This window comes from Trichoplusia ni, chromosome 20 (genome assembly GCF_003590095.1).
Source record: "Trichoplusia ni isolate ovarian cell line Hi5 chromosome 20, tn1, whole genome shotgun sequence".
NCBI classification, from domain to species: domain Eukaryota; kingdom Metazoa; phylum Arthropoda; class Insecta; order Lepidoptera; family Noctuidae; genus Trichoplusia; species Trichoplusia ni.
In genome coordinates this window covers 3,665,411-3,692,260 of record NC_039497.1, presented here as the reverse complement: position 1 = coordinate 3,692,260, position 26,850 = coordinate 3,665,411, and the positions used below count along the sequence as shown (strand labels likewise).

Genomic DNA, 26,850 nt, shown 5'->3' with positions numbered 1-26,850 from the left:
AGGGGGGGGGGGGGGGTAGGGGTAGGGGGAGGGGGTACATCAAAAGTACCCAATATCGCTTTAAAATTTAGTATTGTACATGCAACGAGTTTAACGTATTAATGACACTGTAATGGAAGAGGGTTCACGAGTTAAGATTTGCGTACCAATCAATTTGATTATTGCGGATAATTATAATTGTAGTAGTAATGGTTACCGGGGGCGTATTGCGCAAAGCCAGCCGCTTCGTAGCCCGGTAACGGCTGGTGTTGGGGTAACGGTGGCTGTTGGGGCATCTGCGGCAGTTGCGGCATAGGCGGCAGTTGGGGGAACTGCGGAAGTTGAGGAAACTGTAGCCCTTGGGCTAGTTGAGGTTGCTGGGGAAACTGTGGCCCTTGAGGCAGCGGTGCCTGTTGGAGATACTGTGGTAACTGTTGCAATTGGTGCAGCTGTTGCAATTGGGGTGCCGGTGGCTGTTGGGGCATCGGCGGCTGCTGGGGTAATGGTGGTTGGATCAAGGCAACGAATTGCGGTAGTGTTAATATTTGTTCCTGAGGTAATGCTTGGAGTTGTTGTTGTTGTTGCACTCTTAGCATTTCTTGCTGCTGTTGTAAGAGCAGTTGTTGTTGCTGTTGTGCCAGCAGTTCTTGTTGCTGTTGTGCTAGCAGTTGTTGCTGTTGCCTCAGCATTTCATTTTGTTGTTGGCTTAATGCTTGGAATTGGTTTTGGGGCAGAACAAACATTTGTTGCTGCGGTAGTGCAAGCAGCTGCTGCTGCTGGATCGCCTGCAACTGCTGCTGCGATAGCCCTAGTATTTGTTGCTGTGGTTCTTGGAATAAAGGAAGAGGTTCCTGAAGTACTGGCACTTGTTCCTGGAGTATAGGTAGTGGATCTTGGAGCACAGGTAACGGGCCTTGAAGCAAAGCCAACTGATCTAGATTGTCGAGGTCCATAACCATTACGTCAAAGTCTTCTCCGTCAAAGTGCCAGAGTTGTGGCTCATAAGGCTCCGGTCGAGGTGGGTCTGGACGAGGGGGCCTCGGTTGAGATGGTCCGGGTTGAGATGGCCCCGGTTCAGAAGGGCCCGCTTGAGACGGTCCCGCCTGAGACGGTCCCGCTTGAGACGGTCCCGCCTGAGACGGTCCCGCCTGAGACGGTCCCGCCTGAGAGGGTCCCGGTTGAGAGGGTCGCGGTTGAGAGGGTCGCGGTTGAGGGGGTCGCGGTTGACAAGGCTCCGGTTGAGCGGGACGCGGACGAGACGGAAATTCTAAATCAATGGGAGGCGGAACAGGACTCAACCCTTGATTATTCGACAACGGAAAGTTTGGTTCAAAAGCACCATCTTCGAGGTATCTATATGGCGGAGGGTATGAGTACATGTAAGGGATCGGGTAGGGCGGTCGTAAGAGTCGCAACGTGACAACATCGTCGGCCATTCGCTTCACTTGCCACCAGCAACCGGAGTAGTATATAAATATGAGTACAGGGTATCGGCATTCCACGAAGTATTGATCGAGCCTATCTGAATCAGCCTGGCCATATGCATTAACATCGTCGCCTGAACTGAACTCATCGCTATCGTCACTATCGCTTAAAACTAATCTGTTTACAATATGTTGGATCTGTACGTTGACGTTCTCGTCGTCGTCGGTGCGGTTGTAGACGGGTGGCTGGTGTGCGGCCTGCATGCTAAGATTAAGGGGGACTTCACTCACTTTATGGGAAGCTGCACTCATTGTCTGACTCCGAAGACGAACTCGACGGCGTGTCGCGGACGCGGCTGTTGACACTTTCGACGACTTCACGTAGCTGTTTGTCCTTCACGTAAATCAGCACTTCAAGTTCTTCTAAATTCACGTCCTTGTATTTGCTCGAGTTGAGCAGCAGGAGAGCGTGCTCTAAGCACACAGAAGACCTCCTCTCGGTAAGGCCACGCACCTGTTTGACAAGGAAAATTCAACGTTATCCACACTGTTACGAGGCACCAATATAATGATTGGCCTATTGGGCTAGTGGTTAGCGACACTGAAGGGTTTAATTCCACCTAGGACAAATATTTGTGTGGTAGGTGTAATTTATCGATACAATGTATGTATTTAGAAATATTGAGTATAATAATCAGTGGTATAGTACTCATAATACAAGTACTGTTTAGTTTGAGACTAGATAGCGTTGTATGAAAATTCTGGAATATTTATCATAATAATTTCAGTTCAACAATCAGTTTGATGTAAAATACTACATGTTGGGAAAAGCTTATTATAGTTATAAAGTATTACCTTTGAGAGGTAGATCGTGGCTCTGCAATATTCACACTCGTCTTGATCACGAACGTTGTACGGTGTCGCGGGGCGTCTACCTTTACCCTTGGAAGTGGACGGCGTAGCATGGTCCTGTAACAATAGAGAAGCTTGGAACTAAAGGGAGAAATTCGAATCTTACAGCCGTGTTCAACGACACTGGGCTAACCGTCTCATGTGATTTGCTGTCTCTTTCATCGTCAAATGAAATAGAGTGACGAATAGACATTTTAGAACGTTTCTCGTAGCCAAGTGTCGTTCTTGATTACGGCTGTAAGTGACTGATACCTACAGTCAAACTGTGTTACCAGTTTGGAAGAGTTCCTTACAAGCATTTTCAAAATTCCCAGGAGTGTCAATTAAATGATTTAAGTGCTCAAGCTTCTAGTATATAAACTATATGCAAACGAATAAGGTTTCGCTTCAAGAGTGAATTTGAAGCTTGAATTATCTACTGATGAAGCTGCAAAACTTTCAACTGTTAGTTGAAACGAAAATTTGAATAGTGACTTGCTAAATGTATCTATAATTCTTATGTACAGTCCCACTGCAAGGTAAAGTCCTCTTCATACAGGAAGGGAATGAGTATAGTTACACTACAATACTATTACTAAATTAGTCGAGTCACAAAGGGGATAGCTAATTTAAACAGTACTTATAATTCTAACAAATATACATACACGAACAATACAGACAAATAATATAGTATCATAGTGAGAAGAGTCTCACTTATGACAATCACCTTAAAATTTAACCTAAGACATTTTTTAAAGATTTTTGTGATTTTTTTTCTTCTTCTTCTTCTGCTGAGTACACGGACAAGAATTGGTATATTCCTCGCATACTAGAACAATATTTGAACGAGCGTTCAGGAATCGCACCAAAGCTTGTCCGAGCGCTCTTTATGTTGCCAATTTGATGAAATTGTCGTTTTGAGTCGTCTTGATTTTTATGTTTAAGCACAATAACTATGTATACTATAAAAGGTGTATTAAAAGCCTTAAATAAAATGTTAGTTTATTATACCTCGTCCGTAAATTTCAATCCCTTAGCAGCAAGCTGCCTGCGATAGGAGAGCTCGTCGTCGATAATTTTTTCTAAAGTAGGTTTGACAATTTTGAGCACTTCAATGTCAGTTTTTTGATCCTGACACATCAAGATGAGAAGTTCTTCTAAAGAGAACATCGTGGGTTCACAGCTCTCACGGGTCTCCTGAACCAAGCAACATGAAGGAGTTGAAAATAAAAGAAAAATCAGAAATCAAGTCAACGAAATAAAATAAATTATTTATAAGGGAAGATAAACTTTGTTAGCTGAAGCGTCGTGCTGAAAACAATTATCAATAGCGATCGAAAGCATCATGCGTAAAAAGGACAGAATGGCCGAATTTATGAACTGGTTGCCGCGATCAACCTTTTCTTATTGACCGAAGCAACCAATTTCATTATTTTACAAAATAACTGTTGAGGTGTTCAGCCTCAACAGGACCCAGTATTGATACCTGAATGACTTGAGCGAGGTATTGAACCCACGAGCGGGGGGCGAAGTACACACTCTCAGATTCGGTGTACCCAGTACTAATGGAACAAGAGTAGGCCTTGGGGAAGACTATGACGAACTCGCCGGGGTTCTGAACGGTGCGAGCTAGAGACACGTTATGTTCGCGTAGTATCTGAGGCGGGATCATCGCTATGTCTGTCGGTAGCCACAACGATTTGTTTTGGCAAGACGTCGGCGCGAGCGTTTCTACTGCTTTTCTGAAGTTATCGGACTGATCGTCCGGTATTCCGTACCTGTGTGGGATTTATATAATTTAGTATGTATATAAATGACTGATGTGCAAGAATCATTTGAATAAGTTCAGACTACATAGTTACCAAATCCTTTCCTTTCCTCGGTGCATGTACTCTGTCCAAGGTAAAGCGTGCGGGTCTTTATGCCAGCAACTGGTTGAGAATACCATTGCCAAGTGTAGAGTCGGGACTGTCATGCCCAGCACAGGGCCTAAATACCACAGCATGTTGTTGCGGTTTTGGCTGAACATCTGTAAAATACATATCTATCAGCATCCGAATCTCGATAAAATGTTCATATGATATGTGTGAAGTTTGAAGTCTTGGCCTGAAAATCCTTACTTTAAGATTCCACGGATGTCGCCCGTACGCCTCATTCCTGTTCTTGGTAAAGCCGTGTCCCTCTTCGCCCGTGTCTATAGCCGCCGTGTTCACGCACAAATGTTCAGTGCCCATGACTACTATGCGCCAATAGCGATCTTCAATTGACTCGACGGACGGTGACTCGGCGCCTGGACGTTCGGGGCCGATGTAGGTCTCATATGCGTTCGTAGCGACCTACAGAATACATTCTGTTTTAGTTTTTGAAAATTGAATACATTATCTTTAACACATAATAAGAAACCCCGACAAGTTTTGATTAACAGCTGATAAATAGCTTAAAGTTTCAAACAGTCTAAGCGCAACCGTGTCTAAATAAAGAGCTGATAACATCGAAACCGCTGAACCGATTTAGATGAAATATGTTCCAAAAAATAAAACACATCGAAATCAGTTCATTCGTTCAAGCGCTATTACAGCGAGGGTTGACATTTAAAGCAGACACATATATAGCAGTCTTGTTTCGTGTCAGGGGCTAACTAGGAGAAAGACGGGCATTATGCTGTCAAGTCCTTCTTCAATCCTTCGATGAAGTTCAACATACAACTATTCACTCCATTTGTTAAAGTACTTAAAAAAGTAAACAATCTTGATATAAGGAACCTAATCTTTTTATACATTAAATAAATGAAGGATTTGGTAATCTTTTTTATTGTTAACAGTTTTTAGGTACCTAAACAAGTGGAGAGGAAGACGGAACCCACAAGGGTACCCAATCACCAATCTATGTAAAATATTGACTGTACGCTCACCTTCTTAAACTTGGAGAAGTTCATGCACTGTCCAGACACGACGCAGTCCTCGGCGTCGGCGAGAGCGTCAGCAGTGCCCTCGTCTTCAGTTTCACCATCCGATGACTCGGACTCGCCGAGCAACTGCTTCTGACGGTGCAGCGGGTTCAGAGCTCTGTCGTGTAACTTCTGGTTCTTGTGAGACCAAGCCACTTCTACCTTCTTCATTATCTCTTGCCTTTCCTCTGTTGACAATATTTTTGGCTTGTATAAAATAAGGAAAAGTACCAAGTCGAGTTAAAACTAGATGAGACCAGATAACGATAGATGGTTTTTGTTTCAGCTAAAGCAGATATAATCGTTTTTGCTGACGCTAATCGACGTTTCTAGTTCATTTAAACTGCTTCAAGAGAAAAATACTCTTATAATCCGTCTATCTGTTCTCCAGCCTCAGTAATACTTAAAAACCAACATTACACTTTCATAAGACGAATACTGAAACGACACTCATTAAATAAAGCAAAAAAATCAAGCTTTCTCTTTAACTTTAAATTTGACAAAAATGTACTCAATTCAATAATTCATCGCTTCAAAGTCAGTTTCAGTATCCGATGCCACATAGTATACGATAATCACATATGAAATGACATGAACGATGAAGAAATGAATTTTATATCTCGAATGTTCTTGTCCTAGCATGTTTGACGAGTGCGTCCGACCAGGGCAGTCCATGAGCTCCATTCCCTTCTTGAAATATAAAGGAAATGGAGCTATGGGGCGTCCGAGTGGACAAGCGGTGTAAAGCATCCAAGACTTCTTTCTTCCTTCTTCGTCCCTGTACTGTGCGCTATGATTAAGCGACAAGACCGCCATTGTACCCTAAATCCTTATCCCATGAGGATACAATGGCGGCGTCATCGCTGTCCTCATATTCTTGATGGCGTGTAGGGAGTATTCTGGTTTCGGTTTTCTTCGAAGACTGCGCGTTGCCGCTTATGATCTAAAAACTCAAAGTTGGATAATAATTTAAAACCTTTGAGTTTTTGGATGATAAGAAACAAGCAAAATGTTTCTGATCGGTTTCTTTCTTGATGTTCTTCATCTATAGAACAAAGTAGTGTCTGGTCGACTACGAAATAGGTGAAACCATCGATACGACAAATATTTACAAATAATATTTACAAATTCATCTTTTGATAATTTTATACAAATCTATAAAGTTCAGAGCTTAAATTTTCAGATGATCTGACGAACATATGTATTATAAATTAACATTTCAACAAAAATTTCAACAACTTGATAAGTCGACAGTTTTTTTAACACAAATCAAGAAGATTATTACCTAGCCTTTAAAATGCACAACACTCAAATACACATCAAATATAAAGATTTGTTGTGTGATAGAACTTCTATCAAGTTACATAGCGAGAGTTTAGAAGAGTTAAAAGAAGGAAGAGTAAGAGCTACAGCCGAATACGAATATAAGGTGCCCACCTTATATTCGTACGCCTGGTTTGGAGCAATAAAAGAGAGCTATTTGTTAAATAGCTCTTCAACAATATTCTCCTAAGTGATAAGGGTCGCTCACACTAAGAAAAAATATGTAATTTTTTGAAAGAAATTGTTTGTTTTTATTTTTTGTATAATGTGGTATTAAAAATACATACAAACAACGTTTGCTGGGTCAGCTAGTGGTATTATACATATATGTGACTAGCAGTTGCCCGCGACTTCGTCCGCGTGGTTAAAGATAGATTAGCTATGACACCTTGGGTTACAATATCGCAATTTTCTTTCGGAACCCTAACATTTTTAAAACAAATTATAGCCTGCGTTCAGCGGGGATAATGTAGCTTCGCAATGGTGAAAGAATTTTTCAAATCGGTCCAGTAGTTTTGAAGCTTATTCGTGTCAAACAAACAAACAAACAATCAAATCTTTCCTCTTTATAATATTAGTTTAGATTTAGATGTCGGTAAATGAAAATGCGTAGTCCATCAGACAGGTTTTCCAATAATTCATTTTAACACATCATTAAAAACCTAGGCAGATTAAAAGCACTTAAGTTGATGGAATGTATGATGGGGCGGGCTAGTAACAACACTTGCTAGTAAAACCCTTAGTAGTAAGTGACGTCACACGAGATTTTATTTCACTTCACGTATTCCCTTCATTTTTTATGAAATAAAATCCAATATTTATTGAAAATCTGTCTGACGGACTACCCTGTTTTTTTTAAGTATATTCTACATACAATCATGGATTATGCCTAGCGGCTAGTGAAATACGTATGGAAATACAAAAGAGTCGGTATCACACGCAGATCTTAGCTAACCAAAGTTCCGGTATAAACGCGGCTTTAAAATAAATGAAACTACTTACGATGATCAAGCGTCGCGTAGGGCAGCAGATACTTCACGTAAATGTGATCGAGTTTCCTTTCAATAGCCGCAGTCTTGTTTAACTTCATTTCTTCGGCTACTTTGCCCCAACGCTTCTTGTTTATCACATTCTCGAGACCACCGTGCCTTTGGACGAGATGGTACAACTTCGGTAGGTTCACTTCAACTCCGTCGACCTACAAAATATATATAGCATCACAGTTTGCAGTTGTGGGATCTATAGAATAATTGATAGTAAAGCCTTTTAGACAATCATCTAGCAAAAGTACTGAATGAATTCGAAAACTACTGTTTAGCGAAATTGAACCAGGCATGAGACGATTCTGTAATTTCGGATACAGATAAGCAGATTCTAAATAATCCGAGGTTTTAGTCATTTGTAAAAGTAAAATAAAAAAGATTTGGTCGACAAGAACCTCACGCTTATTATTATGTTTAAAGTTTCTGGCGCTGCTGACTACATAAGAGTTAACTCACCAATGGTGGGCGAGTGACGTTCACGTTTTGTAGCTGCAGGCATAGCTTGAGAGCGCTCAACTCTCTTGACGCTGGGCCCCAGCGACAGTACAGCCGGGATATATACTGGTTACTGACGTCAAAACGAATCTCCTCATTGATCTTACATTTGGGTTTCCAGCCCTCTGGTGGAATAACCTTGCATATGCCATATTTAAAGGCAATAGATAGTATTTTTTCGAAATATTCCAGAGGATCCTGAGAAATAAATAATTAAACGTAAGTTAATTTTATACATCACACATCACATTTATTTTAGGTCAGGAATACTTACATCGAATTCTTCTTTTGTGGGTCGGAACACGGGGGCTTCGACAATTTGTGCACTATCAGCACTACTGGGGAATCCGCTGGTTGCGTGAGGGTCGGTCGATGACGAGTGGCCCTTGTCTTGGTCATTGCTCCCGTTATCTTTAGCGTCCTGCTCTTTCTCCAGTGCTTTCGCCTGTGCATCCACTTCAGCCATCAAGCGGGCTTCTGCCTCCGAAGAAGTAGGATCAGGTGTATCGTCAAACCTTAAAGTGAAGTTAGACGGCGACGAGGTGGGTGTTGCTACTGGCTCGCGTGACGTATCTGTTTCTTCCGGCTTGATTGTCTCTGTTGGCCTCAATGAATCTTCTGGGATTTCAGGTGGACCGAATACCAGAGCCGGGCTGAATCCGTCTGGCGGCCTGAATACAGCATGTAATGGGATACGGGCGAGTTTTGGCGGCGGCATTTTACGCAACAGGTTGTATATATCACGACGTATCGTAGCTTCATCCTCAGTCTGCTCTTCTTTGATTGATTGACCCACTTCTGCTTCTACTTGTTGGTTGTGTTCCTCGCCGCTCGTCGCTTCTGGTTTTTCGCGTAGAAGAGTTTCGTTTTGGTCACTTTGAGTAGTCTGTGTTGTCATCTGAACTCTCTCGGGAGACACACTAATCTCGTCAGGATCATCGATTTTGACTTTCACGTCTTCAACCTCACTGCTATTTTCTGACTCAAAGCTTTGTTGTGCTAATTGCTCAGTCATGAGCATTTCCTCGGACCCGGTGTTGCATTCATCTCGTTTGGGTACATTCATTGAATTGTCCTCGTCCAGACTCGCTTCGTCTTGTGCAGCCTCATCAGGGTACACCGAGTCGCACCACTGCCATCTCGGCAGACCTGCCATGGCTTGTTTAACGCTCGTCGAGTTGTCCTCGTCTAGACTCGCTTCGTCTTGTGCAGCCTCATCAGGGTACACCGAGTCGCGCCGCTGTTTTCTCGGCACACCAGAAGTGGATTGTTTAACGCTCAATGAGTTGTCCTCCTCAAGACTCGCTTCGTCACGAGTAGCCTCATCAGGGTACACCGAGTCGCGCCGCTGCCTTCTCGGCAGACCTGCCGTGGCTTGTTTAACGCTCGTCGAGTTGTCCTCCTCCAGACTCGCTTCGTCTTGTGCAGCCTCATCAGGGTACACCGAGTCGCGCCGCTGTTTTGTCGGCACACCAGCCGTGGACTGTTTAACACTTATTGAGTTGTCCTCCTCAAGACTCGCTTCGTCTTGTGCAGCCTCATCAGGGTACACCGAGTCACGCCGCTGTTTTCTCGGCACACCAGCCATGGACTGTTTAACGCTCATTGAATTGTCCTCGTCCAGACTCGCTTCGTCTTGTGCAGCCTCATCAGGGTACACCGAGTCGCGCCGCTGTTTTGTCGGCACACCAGCCGTGGACTGTTTAACACTCATTGAGTTGTCCTCCTCAAGACCCGCTTCGTCTTGTGCAGCCTCATCAGGGTACACCGAGTCGCGCCGCTGTTTTCTAGGCACACCAGCCATGGACTGTTTAATGCTCATTGAATTATCCTCGTCTAGACTCGCTTCGTCTTGTGCAGCCTCATCAGGGTACACAGAGTCGCCCCGCTGTTTTCTCGGCACACCAGAAGTGGACTCTTTAACGCTCATTGAGTTGTCCTCCTCAAGACTCGCTTCGTCACGTGTAGCCTCATCAGGGTACACCGAGTCGCACCGCTGCCTTCGCGGCTGACCTGCCGTGGCTTGTTTAACGCTCGTCTCGTTGTCTTCCTCCAGACTCGCTTCGTCTTGTGCAGCCTCATCAGGGTACACCGAGTCGCGCCGCTGTTTTCTCGGCACACCAGCCATGGACAGTTTAACGCTCATTGAATTGTCCTCGTCCAGACTCGCTTCGTCTTGTGCAGCCTCATCAGGGTACACCGAGTCGCACCGCTGCTTTCTCGGCAGACCAGCCGTGGCTTGTTTAACGCTCGTCGAGTTGTCCTCCTCCAGACTCGCTTCGTCTTGTGCAGCCTCATCAGCGTATACCGAGTCGCGCCGCTGTTTTCTCGGCACACCAGCCATGGCTTGTTTAACGCTCGTCGAGTTGTCCTCCTCGAGACTCGCTTCGTCTTGTGCAGTCTCATCAGGGTATACCAAGTCGCACCGCTGCCTTCTCGGCAGACCTGCCGTGGCTTGTTTAACGCTCGTCGAGTTGTCCTCCTCGAGACTCGCTTCGTCTTGTGCAGCCTCATCAGGGTACACCGAGTCGCGCCGCTGTTTTCTCGGCACACCAGAAGTGGACTGTTTAACGCTCAATGAGTTGTCCTCCTCAAGACTCGCTTCGTCACGAGTAGCCTCATCAGGGTACACCGAGTCGCGCCGCTGCCTTCTCGGCAGACCTGCCGTGGCTTGTTTAACGCTCGTCGAGTTGTCCTCCTCCAGACTCGCTTCGTCTTGTGCAGCCTCATCAGGGTACACCGAGTCGCGCTGCTGTTTTGTCGGCACACCAGCCGTGGACTGTTTAACACTCATTGAGTTGTCCTCCTCAAGACTCGCTTCGTCTTGTGCAGCCTCATCAGGGTACACCGAGTCGCGCCGCTGTTTTCTCGGCACACCAGCCATGGACTGTTTAATGCTCATTGAATTATCCTCGTCTAGACTCGCTTCGTCTTGTGCAGCCTCATCAGGGTACACCGAGTCGCGCCGCTGTTTTCTCGGCACACCAGCCATGGACTGTTTAACGCTCATTGAATTGTCCTCGTCCAGACTCGCTTCGTCTTGTGCAGCCTCATCAGGGTACACCGAGTCGCGCCGCTGTTTTGTCGGCACACCAGCCGTGGACTGTTTAACACTCATTGAGTTGTCCTCCTCAAGACTCGCTTCGTCTTGTGCAGCCTCATCAGGGTACACCGAGTCGCGCCGCTGTTTTCTCGGCACACCAGCCATGGGCTGTTTAATGCTCATTGAATTATCCTCGTCTAGACTCGCTTCGTCTTGTGCAGCCTCATCAGGGTACACCGAGTCGCGCCGCTGTTTTCTCGGCACACCAGAAGTGGACTCTTTAACGCTCATTGAGTTGTCCTCCTCAAGACTCGCTTCGTCACGTGTAGCCTCATCAGGGTACACCGAGTCGCGCCGCTGCCTTCGCGGCTGACCTGCCGTGGCTTGTTTAACGCTCGTCTCGTTGTCTTCCTCCAGACTCGCTTCGTCTTGTGCAGCCTCATCAGGGTACACCGAGTCGCGCCGCTGTTTTCTCGGCACACCAGCCATGGACTGTTTAACGCTCATTGAGTTGTCCTTCTCAAGATTCGCTTCGTCGCGTGTAGCCACATCAGGGTACACCGAGTCGCGCCGCTTTCTTGGCACACCAGCCATGGACTTTTTAACGCTCATTGAATTGTCCTCCTCAAGATTCGCTCCGTCGCGTGTAGCCACATCAGGGTACACCGAGTCGCGCCGCTTTCTTCTCGGCACACCAGCCGTGGACTGTTTAACGCTCATTGAATTGTCCTCCTCAATATTCGCTTCGTCGCGTGTAGCCACATCAGGGTACACCGAGTAGCGCCGCTGTCTTCTCGGCAGACCAGCCGTGGATTGTTTTATGCTCATTGAGTTGTCCTTCTCTAGGGTCGTTTCGTCCTGTATAGCCACATCATGATACACTGAATCGCGCCTTTGTCTTTTCGGCAACCTATCGGTGGCTTTTTCTGTATACGACGTCGAGCCGCGGCGTAATCTCTTCGGTTGCTCCTCAAGGGCTTTCTCAGCGCAAGTCGAGCCCCGGCGTGGTCTCTTCTGTTGCTCCTCAGGGGCTTTCTCAGCGCAAGTCGAGCCCCGGCGTGATCTCTTCGGTTGCTCCTCAAGGGCTTTCTCAGCGCAAGTCGAGCCGCGGCGTGGTCTCTTCTGTTGCTCCTCAAGGGCTTTCTCAGCGCAAGTCGAGCCCCGGCGTGGTCTCTTTTGTTGCTCCTCAAGGGCTTTCTCAGCGCAAGTCGAGCCCCGGCGTGATCTCTTCGGTTGCTCCTCAAGGGCTTTCTCAGCGCAAGTCGAGCCCCGGCGTGATCTCTTCGGTTGCTCTTCAAGGGCTTTCTCAGCGCAAGTCGAGCCCCGGCGTGGTCTCTTCGGTTGCTGTTCAAGGGATTTCTCAGCGCAAGCTGAGCGTCGCCGTTGTCTCTTTGGCTGCTCCTCAGTGACTTTATCAGCACAAGCTGAACGTCGCCGTTGTCTCTTCGGCTGCTCTTCCGTGGCCTTTTCAGGACCCACCGATTCACGGCGTTGGCGTCTTGGGCTTTCTTGCGATATCAGTTCAGCGCGCTGTGACTTGCGCTGTTGTCTTTTCGGCCGTTCCTTCGTGACCAGTTCAGCGCACACTGATTGGCGGCGCTGTCGCTTCGTATTAAAATTGCGTTTTGGAGGAGGATCATCCGCCGAACAGTCTGTTTCCCAGTCTGATTCCATAACCACTCTGCCGGAACTTTCAGCAGCCTGTGCACTTGCAGTTAATGTTTCATTTAGTCGATCGAGCAGAACCTCTTGCTCTTCTAACGATATATCCGTGGTCTGTCGTGCCTCTGACCTTGGTATCATAGAAGTCGAAAGTAACTTTTTGCCATGAACATTATGGGTTCGTATTTTCATCATTGAGCTTGGCATTTTTGGTAGCATCTCCATGTAAATAGTTCCGTCGGTTGATACATTATCGTCCTGTTTATTAGGATCAGGGGTTTGATCTCCATCATCAGATACAACAAACTTATGAGATAACAGAGTTGCAGATATCCTCATGAGCTTTGCGATTCTGCTGCAGGATTTGCAATTGAAGCAGCGAGATTCAAGCTGAGCTTTTTCGGCGTTGTTAAGCTCCTTGACGGTGTGCCATAGCAGAGCAGGGCACGAAAACTCTACCGAAGACCAACGTTTAGGTTTGCTCTTACTCGGTTTCGATTTTTGTTCATCGTCTAAGGAGCTGTTCATCCAACGATAAATATTAGGTTCGCTGTAGAATGCCTTCGCAGCACTATTAGTATCCGGTTGCTTTTCAGTTCCTGCCACTGCATCAGACACCGGACGCGGAGTGATATTGGGTATTAATACATATGGGTTGCTTTTAGTTTTAGAAGATCGTGTCTTATTTTTCTTTTTACTTATTCCACTTGGACCAGCTTCTGGTTCTAAAAGAGATAAACAGATATGAGAGAACCTACAACACCTATCGTGATTTAAATTGAAGACATTTTTTGCTATTAAAAGACAGTTATAAAAATCTTAAAATAACACATACCTGCTGCTGCATTGTAGGGAGTTACTATTGCGACGCGGGTTGCAGGCGAAGTGGCTGGCACCCGCTTCGGAGTGCTGTTCTTGGCGAAGTAAGTCAGGGGCCTGTTATCCTCGAGGGAGAACTCTGAAGAGGGCTGGGGAGTGTAGGTACGCATCGATGATTTAGCCACATCGTTGCTCTTCTTTCCGGATTTGCTCGGGCCCTGTAGCACACTGGCGATGTGACGCTTGGCCGCCGCTAGCCTTGTAGTAACGCGGCTCACCGCATTTTTCTTCTTGAACTCGTGTTTGCTTTGTCGTTTTGACCGTAGTGACATGACATGCACGGGTTTGGTCGCCTTGGACTTCTGTGATAGCAGTGGCTTCTCCGGTTTCGGCTTCTCTTGAGGCGCATGACTTTTCTTATTCTTATCAATCGGTCTTGTTTTGGCATCTTTCTTTTTTACTTCTTTGTCGGTATTTAAATCTTTTCTAACTACATATGTAGTAACGCCGTCGCTTGGCCGGGAATTATTTTTGTTCTTAATAATATCTTTGCTAAAAGTAACAGATTTATTTTTGTTACTTTCTTTGTTTCTACCGGTGTTGTTGTTTGTAGTCTCTGTGTTGGTCGTTTCTCTTTCTCTCCTATTAGTTTCCCCGGTCCTGTCATTGTGTGTATGTCTATCTACTTCTCTACTTCTGGCAAGCTCTCGGTTTCTAGTAAGCTCTGATCTTCTAGTCTTAATTCGTATAGTTGTACTTTTTAGTATGAGATCGTCTAGCCTGGGTATTATAACACGTGGCTGTAAATTTGTGTGATGATGTGATTCTAATGCTGGGTAAAAAAGAAAGAAAGATGTTATATTACACACAGTATGTACCGAATACCGCTTCGGGACGTTTTCATATAAAACTAACAGATATAACATCTATAATAGATTACATCTAAAATTTGGTTGCCCTGTAAATGGATTTAGCACTTACCTTGATGTGATATGAAGTCGACCAATTCCGTGGGCCCCACTTGGTGTCTGACGATGATGTTGCCGCGTTCCTCGGGATTGTTGTCTCGACGGTCGCCGTTGGCAGGAGGCGCGGGTGCCGTGCTCGGCGGGACGTAGGCGTTCTGTGCGAACTTGCGCTGGGCCAACACGCGACGAGAACGGGGTCTGGAATAATATCCACAATTAGAACTGGCAACGACTACGCACTATTTTAACGATGACCATTATTTACTATGTTCTTTTTGAAAAATATTTGTCCAAAACAAACATAACATTCATTTCGCGAAATATATTTATTTAGAAAACCGCAAAGGCAAAATGTACACATTAGCAAGGGCATAATCAAATGGATAAATTTACTAAGTTTAGGAAGCATCAATCTATCTAAAAAACTGGAAATGTCCATAGCGAGCACGAGTCGAGCGTTATTCAATCCTACAAATATTAATGTGCACAAAACGGTATGAAATACTAAGAAACAATTTTTTATCAGATGCTACGAAATACTTGAACCGAAACTTTAAAAAGACTTCTATCGTTATACTTTTTATATCGCCTCCCTAATTTGTCCCTGGTGGCTTTGAATAGAACCCGTGCCACGGTCTAGTACTCGTTATGAAGAAATTTGGCTCAAGTAAAAGACCCCTCGGGCACTCACCCTAGTAAAACTTGAAGTATTCTTTAGGTCTGAGATAATAACCTCGGCGAAGATTGTATAGCAAATCGTTTAGAAGGTAGTTACAAAAAGCTTAATAAAATATTATTCCAGACTTCCTGTTTCTTTCTTGCACATTGATATTTCTTGTATAATCCCTACGTTTAAACACCAAAATTTTAGAGTAACGGCCTGCGTCTTACGTGCTAATTCCAACTGCATTTAGTTCATTTCATTTTAACTATCCGCATATGCATTCCGTCAACCAAGGCCTAAGTATTTTTGACAAAAGTAATTAAAGTTAGGTGGACATTTTTTCGCATTTGATTACAAGCCTTAGTAAATGTTTTAACTCAGCTCAGCAATGGAGGCAACTGCACAGCAAAATGAAATTGTCTGACAGAACAAAAGAATTAAAACAATCGCCAACCATTCTAATTATTTATTTATTTATTGAATAGAATAGAACGGTAAAAACCAATTACACTACTCATATACACATAAAACATAACTTATCAATTATGTATATAACAATCGCAAGAGCAACTGCTGTAATGTGATATACCCCATTAAGCCACACCGATGTCCGCGTACGGGAGGACACCCTAGAAATAACAAAAAAAATGAAGTAATACCATGCTCGACTACAAAATGTTATTATTGTAAATAGTAAGCAAGTACTCTTGATTTTTTTTTTGTAATGAAAATTATAATTGTAATTAATTTATTAAAATTTTTACGTTATTCCGTAATATATAAAATGAATTTAAAATAAATAACTGTTATTGTTATTTATTTATTAAAGCTGTTACGTAATTCATAAAATTTTGAAAAATTAATTTATTATAAATAATTGTAATTGTTATTTATTTATTAAAGCTGTTACGTAATTCATTCAATTTTGTAAAATTAATTTGTTATTAACAATTGTCATTGTCAATTCAATAAGACTGTTACGTAATTACATATTTTTTTATAATTAATTTTGAACAAATAATTGTAATTGTTATTAATTTATTAAAGCTGTAAAGTAATTCACTACATTTCGAAAAGCTAATTTAAAATAAATAATTGTTATTGTTATTTATTTATTTAATTATTATTCATTTGTTAAAGCTGTTACGTAATTCGTTAATTTTGTAAAATTAATTTAAAATCAATAATTGTAATTGTTATTTATTTATTTATTTAATTGTTATTAATTTATAAAAGCTGTTACGTAATTCATAAAATGTTGTAAAATTTATTTATTAGTAACAATTTTCATTGTTAATTCAATAAAGCAAAAAAATATTTCTATTAACAATGATAATTAATTGTTATTAGCTTATTGAAGTTGTTCATTAATTCCTAATAACAACAGTTAACTCGATAAACTACCCCCACACTAGCACCTTTGAAGCTGCGCGGGCGCAAGTGCCCCCCTCCACCACCCTCCTATATACCGCGACTATGAGATAACTGGGCGAACATGGCGTCACGTTACTGTACCATTAGGTTTTAAAATATTTTTGACTTTGATTGTGTCAAAAGATTTTTTATTAAAAAATCAATATATTTTTTTTAATTTTCTTGTATAAAATAAATTATAAAATATTACAATAGAAAATTAATTTTAATTTTCATTACTTAATAACTATTGTGAACTATCAGTAATCCCAAAGCGGCGCACGCGCAAGTGGAGTGGCGCAGGAGTTGCGTCTGTGCGTGAGGTTGCGGGGGGTATGTTGAACAAAGCTCAAGTTTAAAGAAACGTTTTTCAATGACCCTCATTATAATGTATGTCTTTCATTAGAGTATGTATGGAACATCGAATATAATATAATTATCAATGAGATATAAATACTTGAATAATTATAAAAATAGCTAATTGAAAATGAATAATCATTAATTACTTTTAGAATATAAAAAAAAGTTCATTTATATCCGAACTATACCTATAAAAGGTCGTAACACCCTTATTAAAGACCAAATTATTTAGTAGCTCGTCCATAGAATATTGATTGCAATTCTTCTGCAAATGATTAGTAACTAACCATTATTTTTATTGATGTATCAATTCAACGATATTTCTTTTAAGTCCTTTGTCCTCGTTCAAGTTTATATGAAACTCCATCAAGAACTAAACAAGTACAAACCGGCAATGCTAATAAAACAAGGTTCCCCCTTCTTTAAATCTAATTCAATAAGCTGACATCTTTGAAGTTGAAATTTAAAACGCCCGAGTGAGCATGCTGCAGAAAAGGCACCCTTCCCGAAAATCAATGCGTCTAGACGGAAGGCAGTAACTAAAGCACCTACATAGGTTTGTATGAAAATAGGGGACTGCAAACAGACGGTCTACATCAAAGGTAAAGCTTCAAACCCAATACAGGATTCAATTAGTCCCACCCGCGGCCACCGTCTGGCCCCATCCCCCGAATCCGCGCACAAAGAATGTACGCGCATCAAATTAAACCCCCGATCGATATGGCTAGACGGGAGGCATCATGCCTATTTAATATAGGTATACACAACCAGGGGGTGAAGTCAGGTAGACTGTCGAAATCAAAGGGAATGTTGGGTTGATAAACATGAGTTAAGCCTCCCCTGTCAAAAAAGGTTGCGAAGGGAGGGTCGTGCCGTCTAGACGGGAGGCTGTCTGTCCCTATAGCTATAGTATCTATGTGCCAGAGAGGGGGAGATGCAAGGGGTCGGCGAATTCTATGTGAATAGATATACTAAGGTACTCATGGTGCAGGGGCAAATAGATGGGCAGACTACGTCATTACTCATTTTCTTTGTGCGTAGTACTAATAAATGTTCGCGTAACAACACCCTCCGGATCCACGTGCTTACCCTAGCCATTCTTTGAGCTAACACTCTCGCATTGTTTTAAACTTTTAGAATTAGTAATGTTTATTGCTCGTTTCACTTTTTGTCATTAGGCAATAAATCTTCAAAGGACAAGATAGATTTCAATAGTTTTGGATGAAATTTATCTTAACAAGCGAATTGATTCATTTTTCGCAAGTCAAGATAAAAAAACCTGATTATTTTATCAAATGCTTTGTTTTTAAATAGAAGATCGTAAACTAATTGATTAAAGAAATACTTTTTTTCTGTAAAAAGTGAAATGCAATAGTTCAATAAAAAAAAACTATTACAATGTTTTGTTCTAAATTCGTCAGAGTCCTAGAAACTAGGTACCTATTCGTGAAAACTAAAAAAGAACTTGCACTTCCGATGACAAATTAATTAAAGAAGAAATAAAAGAAAAGAAAAATTAAGGATTGTTCAGAATGAAAATACTCGCAATTTACAAAGATATCTGAATAATTCAAAAGTTTAAACTAGACAGATATACAGATGGTTGGTTTATCCGTAAAAAAAAAATTGTTGATTATAAAATGTAATATCTTCCGAGAACAATTAAAGTCTCCGATTTTTATTGAAGTCCCGTTTGAGTTTAAATGTTAAAAAAATATGTTAATAATTGTCGAAATCTTACCGCATCCTGATGGAGTGAAACAGGAATTCAACTAAGTTTTCAAAACACTGATTCTAAATAATTCTCAACCAAGTGGAGCCCCGGGGACTCATACTGGTGGACGGAGCGAATTACCAATGACTGTTCGGTACCGCGGCGAAGATGAAACTGGGCGGCTAGCGGCGCGGGGGCCCCCTTTATAGAGACGCTTACAAGGGGAACGGGGGGAGGGGTAGCGTGGGGGATCAGACCGGCAGGGTGGGGCTCACCCCTCGGACCCTCTATTATGTACATACAATGCACATAGGGCCCCCTAGTCCTATGCAGGCTGCCTGGGATTTGTATAGTTGCTAAGTGATATTATAATGCCAAATTACTTTTTAGACGGTTTAGGAATGCGAAGGTGATTTTTTTATGGTGACTGTTTTACGATTTTTTTAGCTCGGCTACACAGATTTACGAATATGATACAAATATTTGTGAAGCTTTCGATTTTTTTTTTGCCAATGGTAGGAACTTTACTGACAAAATTACTATAACATGAATGTTTTTTTTTCAAGTCTTTTGACAAATTTTATCATATTAACGTTAAATCAATCAGCGTCTCATTTCGCCTATGAAAGGAACATTTTATATTACGAGCATCGATAATGCTACGTGCGCGAGTTAGGTCTCGTAGGTCATAGATTTTTAATATTAACGTCAGAACTTTGCAGTTTTTGATCTCAAGGGAAATTTGTACGTATGTTTGAGCAGTATTTTAAAGGTATTTGTGGTAAACATATTTTATCAAAGTTTTTACTTATTTCACTTATCAGAAATCAATGAACAAGATTCTTTAATGCAAATTTAAAAGCAGACTGCACCAATGGCCAAGTGGTGTTAGTAAATTCGTAACACGTGCTGCGAGTTCGAACCCTGCATGCGCCCAACATTTGGGGATTCACAATTGTTTGCGTTATGTCTTAGCAAACAATATGAATTAGATTTTTTAATATAGTATTTTTTACTTTATTAACTTCCCCAAAAGCATCAAGCACCGAAAGTACTAACTGGACCAAACAGTTTTTTTTTAAACTTCGACGATGAATACGAACTATTTTTTCCACTTTAGGAGGTTTCAAAATAGGATGAAGGTTGTACAATAAATTCGTCATTTTCTTTTTGACGAAAAAATGGAATGAGATTTATTGGGCATCACGCCACTAATGCGGCTTTGAAAAGAATATGAAATTACGTATTTTAAATCATCTCATAACTATTAGGGCAAAACAAGGGGTTGAAAGTGTATATCAAGACTCACAACTTTTGGTGACACCCCAGATGCTTTCTAGTAAGTCCCATATACTGAATTTGAAAAAGAAATTCGTTAAAGACGAATTTGATGAAAATTTTTGGCGGATGTAACAAAAACTTACCATAACGGCCGATAAGTAGGATCTTTGTTTTTTCTCCTTTTTCTTTGCTTTTTCTTTATGGGGTCTGCGTAGTCTGGTTTCATCGCCGACGCTTACGCGAACGCGAACCGCAATTTTTAATGGCCAAACGCAACTCACAAAAACATTGCACTGTTTTCAGAGGCAGAGATGCCAAATCAATTACTTATTTGATCTTCAACCAACAAGACCAGACCGCTCAGTTAGATCTTTGGGAAGATAATGTGAGCGGATGCAGCAGCGCAGGGCTTTTATAGCCGGGCCACCCCTCTCCCCCACCCACCCCCTTTATTGCGTCATAATACCTGCGCAATGGAAAATTCTAGACCTGCAAGCTGCGCAGATGCCCGGGATTGGTGCTAGCGAGGTGCTCTTTGTCTACTTCCGAAACAGGGCGTGGCAGGTGCCACGCCCTGTTCGCTTGATTTTTTTATTCGTCTATAACAAATAGGTTTACAAACAGTTTCATAATGTTCTCCGATTGTTTTATACACTTCAATTTAGAATCTGTAACTTTTATATGATTTTTAATTGTTTTCTCATTTTGGAGCCAATGCATTGTACAATATTTTGCGTTATAGAATAGAATGGGGTGATGAAGAGAACCGACTCGTTATGATTTTAAAACTCAAAGTAGCTATGGAGCTAAATGTGTTATTTGAAACTCTAAATAGGTTTGGTCTTAGTCACGTGTTTCAGAAACGGGCTATTAATAGTTACAACGAGATCTCCACTGCTTTTGAGCGGCCTTCCACGTAGTGTTCGTACGAAAACAGTGGTCTAAGCAGTAGTAGAAATAACAAAAGATTTTATCTCGGTAGATGAAGACAGCATAGACGGCAGTAACGGAGGTTGTAGTAGAACATTAGGTTTAGGTATATTTTTGGATAGGGTAATAATTCGTGTTGGTGATAGGCTCAGTAATTCACTATTTGATTTTGATTAGGAACATCCGGTGTCATTGTGTCATAAACATGATTTTACAAGGGTATTGTATTCTTATGAACACGAAACGTTTGCTGCCACGCGTGATAGGTGGTGGGTGTTGAGAGCACGTACTTTAGGCAAGATATTCGTGCATATGTAACCTGCACTCGCACAAAGGGAAATACGTTAACTCCATACATGGGTAACCTCCCTGGCCACCGTTTAGAGGCGGTATTTTAATTCATGCGTTGCGCTGTTCATTATGTTGGACCAATATCTATATTGAATTGCAAAGGCAGAGAGGTTCACAATTAATTAAAGGCTATATTTGTTCGTGCCGTGACAGAGGTGTGCATTTAGAATTACTTGGTTAATTGGTAAGACTATTTGTGGCATTTAAAAGATTCATGTCACGACGCGGCAAATCGTGTCAAATTTATTCTGATAATCGTAAGAACTTTGTTGGAGCTGAAAGAGAACTTTCAAATATATTTGAAATCCTAATGAAATCTTTGACTTTGCGAGTTATCTTATATTTTCTTCTAATATATAAAATTCAAGTGTCACGATGTTAGTTACCGTACTCCTCCGAAACGGTTCAACCGATTTTTTTGAAATTTTGTATACATATTGGGTAGGTCTGAGAATAGAACAACATCTATTTTTCATACCCAATAAAATAAAACATAAATATGTTTTATTTCTGGACGATTTTTTTTAAATGTGGCATTAAATGTACATATAACTAGAAATTATTCATTAGGCAAAACAACGTTTGCTGGGTCAGCTAGTCACAATATAAAGTTTAGTTTTACTCTCCCCATTTTGGTGGTTTATGGGTCGTGGCTATGTAGAGTCGTGTAAGTTTTACTTTGGACGTATCGTTAGAAATGCTACGTTAACCTATGAGGAGTTAAGTTATTGACACAGGTTGAAGCCGTCCTGAACTCGCGTCCTATGTCACCTATGTCCACAGATCCAAATGATTGAGTTTCACTCACACCCGATCACTTCCTAATCGGCCGGCCGTTGAGCGTGCCTGCCGGTGATGACATCACGACAACAACAACGCTTGTCTGTCGCGACCGGCGATTGGAACAGCTGCGACAGCATTTTGGGAGAGATGGTCCAAAGAATATGTCTCTGAACTACAGAGAGGAACGAAGTGGGTACTCAAGAAGGTTGGCATTGTGATAGACAGTCTCGTCGTCATCAAGGAAGGTAACCTGCCACCACTCAAATGGAGGCTGGGTAGAATTATGGAAGCAAGGATGGAGTTTCCAGGTTTCCTGATTCAAAAACCTGCCCGCTGCCAGTCTCCACAAATCTATACTAATATATATAGATAGATACACCGTGATTTTTTAGTCGTCTTACAAAAGCAGCCCAGTTCATGTATCCAATGACTAGAACACGTTCATGATAAAAAAAATAGGTATATATGAGATTTGAAAAAATATTAAATGCAATTTTTATTCAATATTATGATGCAATTCGAAGTTTTTTAGAAACACAGCTCTGTTGCGAGCGCGGTCCGAGCCTTGTAACAATGGTGAGGGGCGCGGGCGGCGGCAATTTTATCATTTTTAAGAGTATATTTCAGATTTCTCTTGTTTAATTTTCGTCGTATTTATTATCTTAGTTGATGATAAAAAAAAATAATCGCGCCTAGGGGTATTTTACGTCGGATACATGAACTAGGCTGCTTTTGTAAGACGACTAAAAAATCACCGTGTATATTAGTATAGATTCTATTCTATTCTATATAGAGCTGAAGACTTTGTTTGTTTGTTTGGACGCGCTAATCTCAGGAACTACTGGTTCAAATTGAAAAATTCTTTCGCTTTCGCTGCGACTAATAGGAGCGAAGATACAATGGAAAATGTGGAAAAAACAGGGCAGATATAAATCATAACTTATATCTTCTAACCACGCGGACGAAGTCGCGGGCAACAGCTATTATAGAATAATGTTCCTGTTTAGTTAAAAGACGGAGCTTCCAAGGCGGCAACATTCGGGCAAGCAACTCCATCATAGCATACTGCTCAATATAATAAACTACGATAAACAAAGCCATCTTGTAGCTCTGGGAAGAGTTAATAAAACAAGTAAGACGATAAGACTATTTCAAAACCATAAAGCAATTGGTGAGAATTTCGTACCAAACTTGTGAAATTAGGTCTAAGACTGAATAAAGCACAACACTTTATCACATAAATTAAGTGACAAAGTCTTTCCGCCGGCCATTGATAGCCACCACACTGACACGCAGTGAATCGACTTATCACGATCGTTGCGATGCACGTTAAGCGCTAATCACAATACGTAATTGTCCTGAAGTCTCTTTGTCATCCCGAAAACAGAATCGCTAGTTATCTTTAAGCTTTTAAGGTCTGCTGCTACTTTGCGCCTTATTTAGTTCGGCACTTGTTTATCTGTAGCCCGCTTTTGTCCATAGTATAACAACAAGGGATTCAACTTAAATTCGCAGTGGAATTATTCAGAATATTCGAAAAGTGGTAATCATCAAAGTTAAGCGCTCATCACCATGGAGATGGAACATAACTACTTTGTTACGACGCTGATCCAAGCAGAAGTTCAAAGGTACGACCAAACCCTTTCAGCGAAACGAAATCAGAGCTGAAGCCATCTATTTAGTCAAAGATAATGCCGAAAAGTACTGATTTATGTATAAGATTCAAAACATTTTTGAAGCTGAAAGTACGTCAAGACCCGCAAGGTTCTATCATTAAGAGAGGTGACTGAAAATGGAGGAAACTTCAGAGCTAGAAAGACTGGTGTATCACAAACAGACGGCTACGGCCCTTAGAGCTAGGGCTGAGCTTTTACTTTCTTATTACAAAGAAGTAAGTAGTAAATTTCTTGTCATATCGTATGCTGTTCGGTAGACTCGCTAAAACTCGACGACTGAACCTATTTGGCTAATTTAAGTATTGAAATATTCGTAGCATTTCATCGAATTAGTAAACGCAATGTAGAAAATATGGTAAATTGCGGAAAAGACAAAAAAATTGCAAATTTAATTTCCCATCTAATCTTCTCTACCTATTTTCCTGTCAACATTTTGATGGCTGTCATAGTTTTGAATCACTACATATTATAAAACAGAACCGCCCCTTCTGTCTATATTTCCCCTTGACTATTGAAATCTTTGAAACTACTCGACGGATTTTGTTGCGGATTTTTTTTTAATAGGTTAAGTGATTTATGAGGAAGGTTTTTATTGTAGTATTTACTATTTTTTACGCTTTAATTGCAAACGTTGGCTTAACCGCAAAAGATACTTCAAAATAATGTTCTACAATATTGTACACCATAAAAAGATCTACAAAAAAGTCTCAGACAGCATATGTCTATCTTTTAAGGTTGACTCATCATAAGCATTTTTTGTGCTAATAATTTTATTCCAAAACAAAACTTCTTTGCGAAGCTGTTTTTGTTGAGATGGTACTAATTCTTATAAAAATATATAAGTATTCAATTTTTTAACTTTCAAACGTTTATTCCAAAGTTTTTTTATTACGATGCAGCGACGGTATCTTTATCAAAATAAAGAATATAATAATATCGAATCCTTATCAAAGTAAAGAACGTCAAAGAAATTCTGTGGCGTATATAAGTACTGCTCCCGTGCGAAGCCGGGGCGGGTCGCTAGTGTACGTATAAATTAAAAGAAGTACGATGTTTCCTACGGAGGAAAAAGTAAAATTACCACGGGATCGGTTATTTCGCGAGTGAAACCAAAAGAAATAGTTTTAAAATATTTAATACACTAAGGCCCGTATTAATAAAACGATCTCAGCACAAGAACAGGACCTTAAGTACCAGTTTGACAGATCTTGAGACAGGTATTGAGACTCTGTCATCGGTTGAGATCGTGTTCTCAAGAGCGGTCTCAAGATCATGACAGCTCAGTTCAGTCGATCCATGAATTGAGATCGTGAACTTGACGTATTTACGGGAAATAAGGGCATTGAAAATATTATTTCTGAGATGAACGACTGCACGGATAGCCGAATGGTTGAGGTCACCACACCACTGTGCGTGTCGTGTCGCGGGCTCGATCCCCGCGTAGGAAAAGTATTTGTGTGATCCATAAATGCTTGATCTGAGTCTGGGTGTCATTGTGCATGTGATTTGTATGTTTGTAAAGCCCCCGCGACACAAGGATTAAATTCCTTAGTGCGGGAGTCGTTTTAAAAAAAAGAAAGAATTATTATGATGAAGTCGACTACTATGACGATTTAATATGGCCTTTTCAAATTCGTTTACCTAAAGTTTATATAAGGGACGCGACAAATCCCTTCGAGCAGAACTTTAAAAAACGATTTCGCTTTGGGCAAGAATCGGTACTTTGTATCGTTTTATTAATAAGAAAAGATTTGGTGAAAACTGATAATATAGGGTTGCCGGTTGCGCTAGAAATTGATGTCTTGATAACTTTGAGGTTGTACATGAAAAATATGCGATTATTGTATGTGTCAAACGATTATTTTATAATGACAAAATCTTTAACCTCGTATGCGGGGATCTCATTAATTTATCTCAGCCTACAATATCATACGTCATTCAAAAGTATCAATTTAATAATAATAATAATAGATGCCCCATCACATGGTATATTAAAGTTCTCAAGAAGGCCTCTGCGCGTTGGACCTGTGTCCCCGTTCACGCCTTTAAAAAGGACCGGGTATCTTCTCATGAAGTTAGCCCGTGAATGAAAAGAGATACAAATAATAATAATAAGTAAATAGCACAAACCAAACTGTATGTTATCAACATATGTTATGAACAATCAACAAGCACAGGCCACACAACATATAGAGGTGACACGCAATTGAAAAGGTATGCGTTTTGTTGACTTGCAAAATTCAATCCTTTTTAAATAGATTATCCTTTTAGTATAGTTAAAAAAAATGTATGTATTATTAACATATAACGAAATTTCATCAAATTTTAATCGACGATTTAACGACTACTACGACGCGACTACGCTGTGACGTAGCATATCTTAAGATCAGGATTTTATTAAGCGTCAAATGACGACTGATAAAAGCGCGGTTTTAAGCTCGGTATCATCTGAGACGTTGCTGATGTTTGTTTATTAATTAGAGGCGATCTCAAGATGCTGATCGCATCTCAAGACCGAATAGAGATCACGATTGAGATCCATGTATTAATACGGCCTAAGCTTTTCTTTGGCTGCACGGATAGCCGAGTGGTTGAGGTCATCACGCCAAACCCACTGTGCGAAACGTGTCGCGGCTTCGATCCCCGCGTGGGACAAGTATTTGCGCGATCCACGAATGCTTGTTCTGAGTCTGGGTGTCTTTGTGCATGTGAATTGTATGTTTGTGGAAACGCCCGCGACACAAGCATTAAATTCCTTAGTGCGGGAGTCGTTTTTTTTAAATAAAAATAAAATCAAGCTTCATAACACTTCACGAAATAACGCGGCTTGAAACCGAGCCTAATAATAAAATGGTAAAGTAAATAAATACCCGTAAAAGGATTCAACAAGACTTTAAAAAGAATGATCAAATCCAATATGATAACGATGGGAAGAAAAACTCAAACGACGTTTCCCACGAAAAAGAATTTGGGTTTTAAATCATAAAGCATTTATGAATTGTACGCAATGCAATAAGACTTGTATCGACTGCATGGATATCCGAGCGGTTGGGGTCACCATGCCAAACATAATGCGCGCGATGA

At 41.3% G+C, this 26,850-nt stretch overlaps 2 protein-coding genes across 2 annotated transcripts; both read right to left on the bottom strand.

Moving 5' to 3' along the window:
- Positions 1-19: 19 nt before the first annotated feature.
- LOC113503916 (histone-lysine N-methyltransferase 2D-like) lies at positions 20-1,690 on the bottom strand. Its single transcript, XM_026886061.1, has one exon. The coding sequence runs from the start codon at positions 1,665-1,667 to the stop codon at positions 159-161; it is 1,509 nt and encodes a 502-aa protein (XP_026741862.1). The 5' UTR covers positions 1,668-1,690; the 3' UTR covers positions 20-158.
- LOC113503915 (microtubule-associated protein futsch) lies at positions 1,600-19,340 on the bottom strand. Its single transcript, XM_026886060.1, has 13 exons — positions 18,773-19,340; positions 14,608-14,792; positions 13,643-14,458; positions 8,377-13,532; positions 8,064-8,300; positions 7,567-7,762; positions 5,206-5,429; positions 4,415-4,630; positions 4,157-4,323; positions 3,781-4,072; positions 3,306-3,491; positions 2,259-2,372; positions 1,600-1,917 (listed from the first exon to the last, which is right to left on the bottom strand). Exons 1-13 carry the CDS (start codon positions 18,775-18,777, stop codon positions 1,696-1,698), a joined length of 8,016 nt encoding a protein of 2,671 aa, XP_026741861.1. The 5' UTR covers positions 18,778-19,340; the 3' UTR covers positions 1,600-1,695.
- Between the last annotated feature and the right edge of the window lie 7,510 nt (positions 19,341-26,850).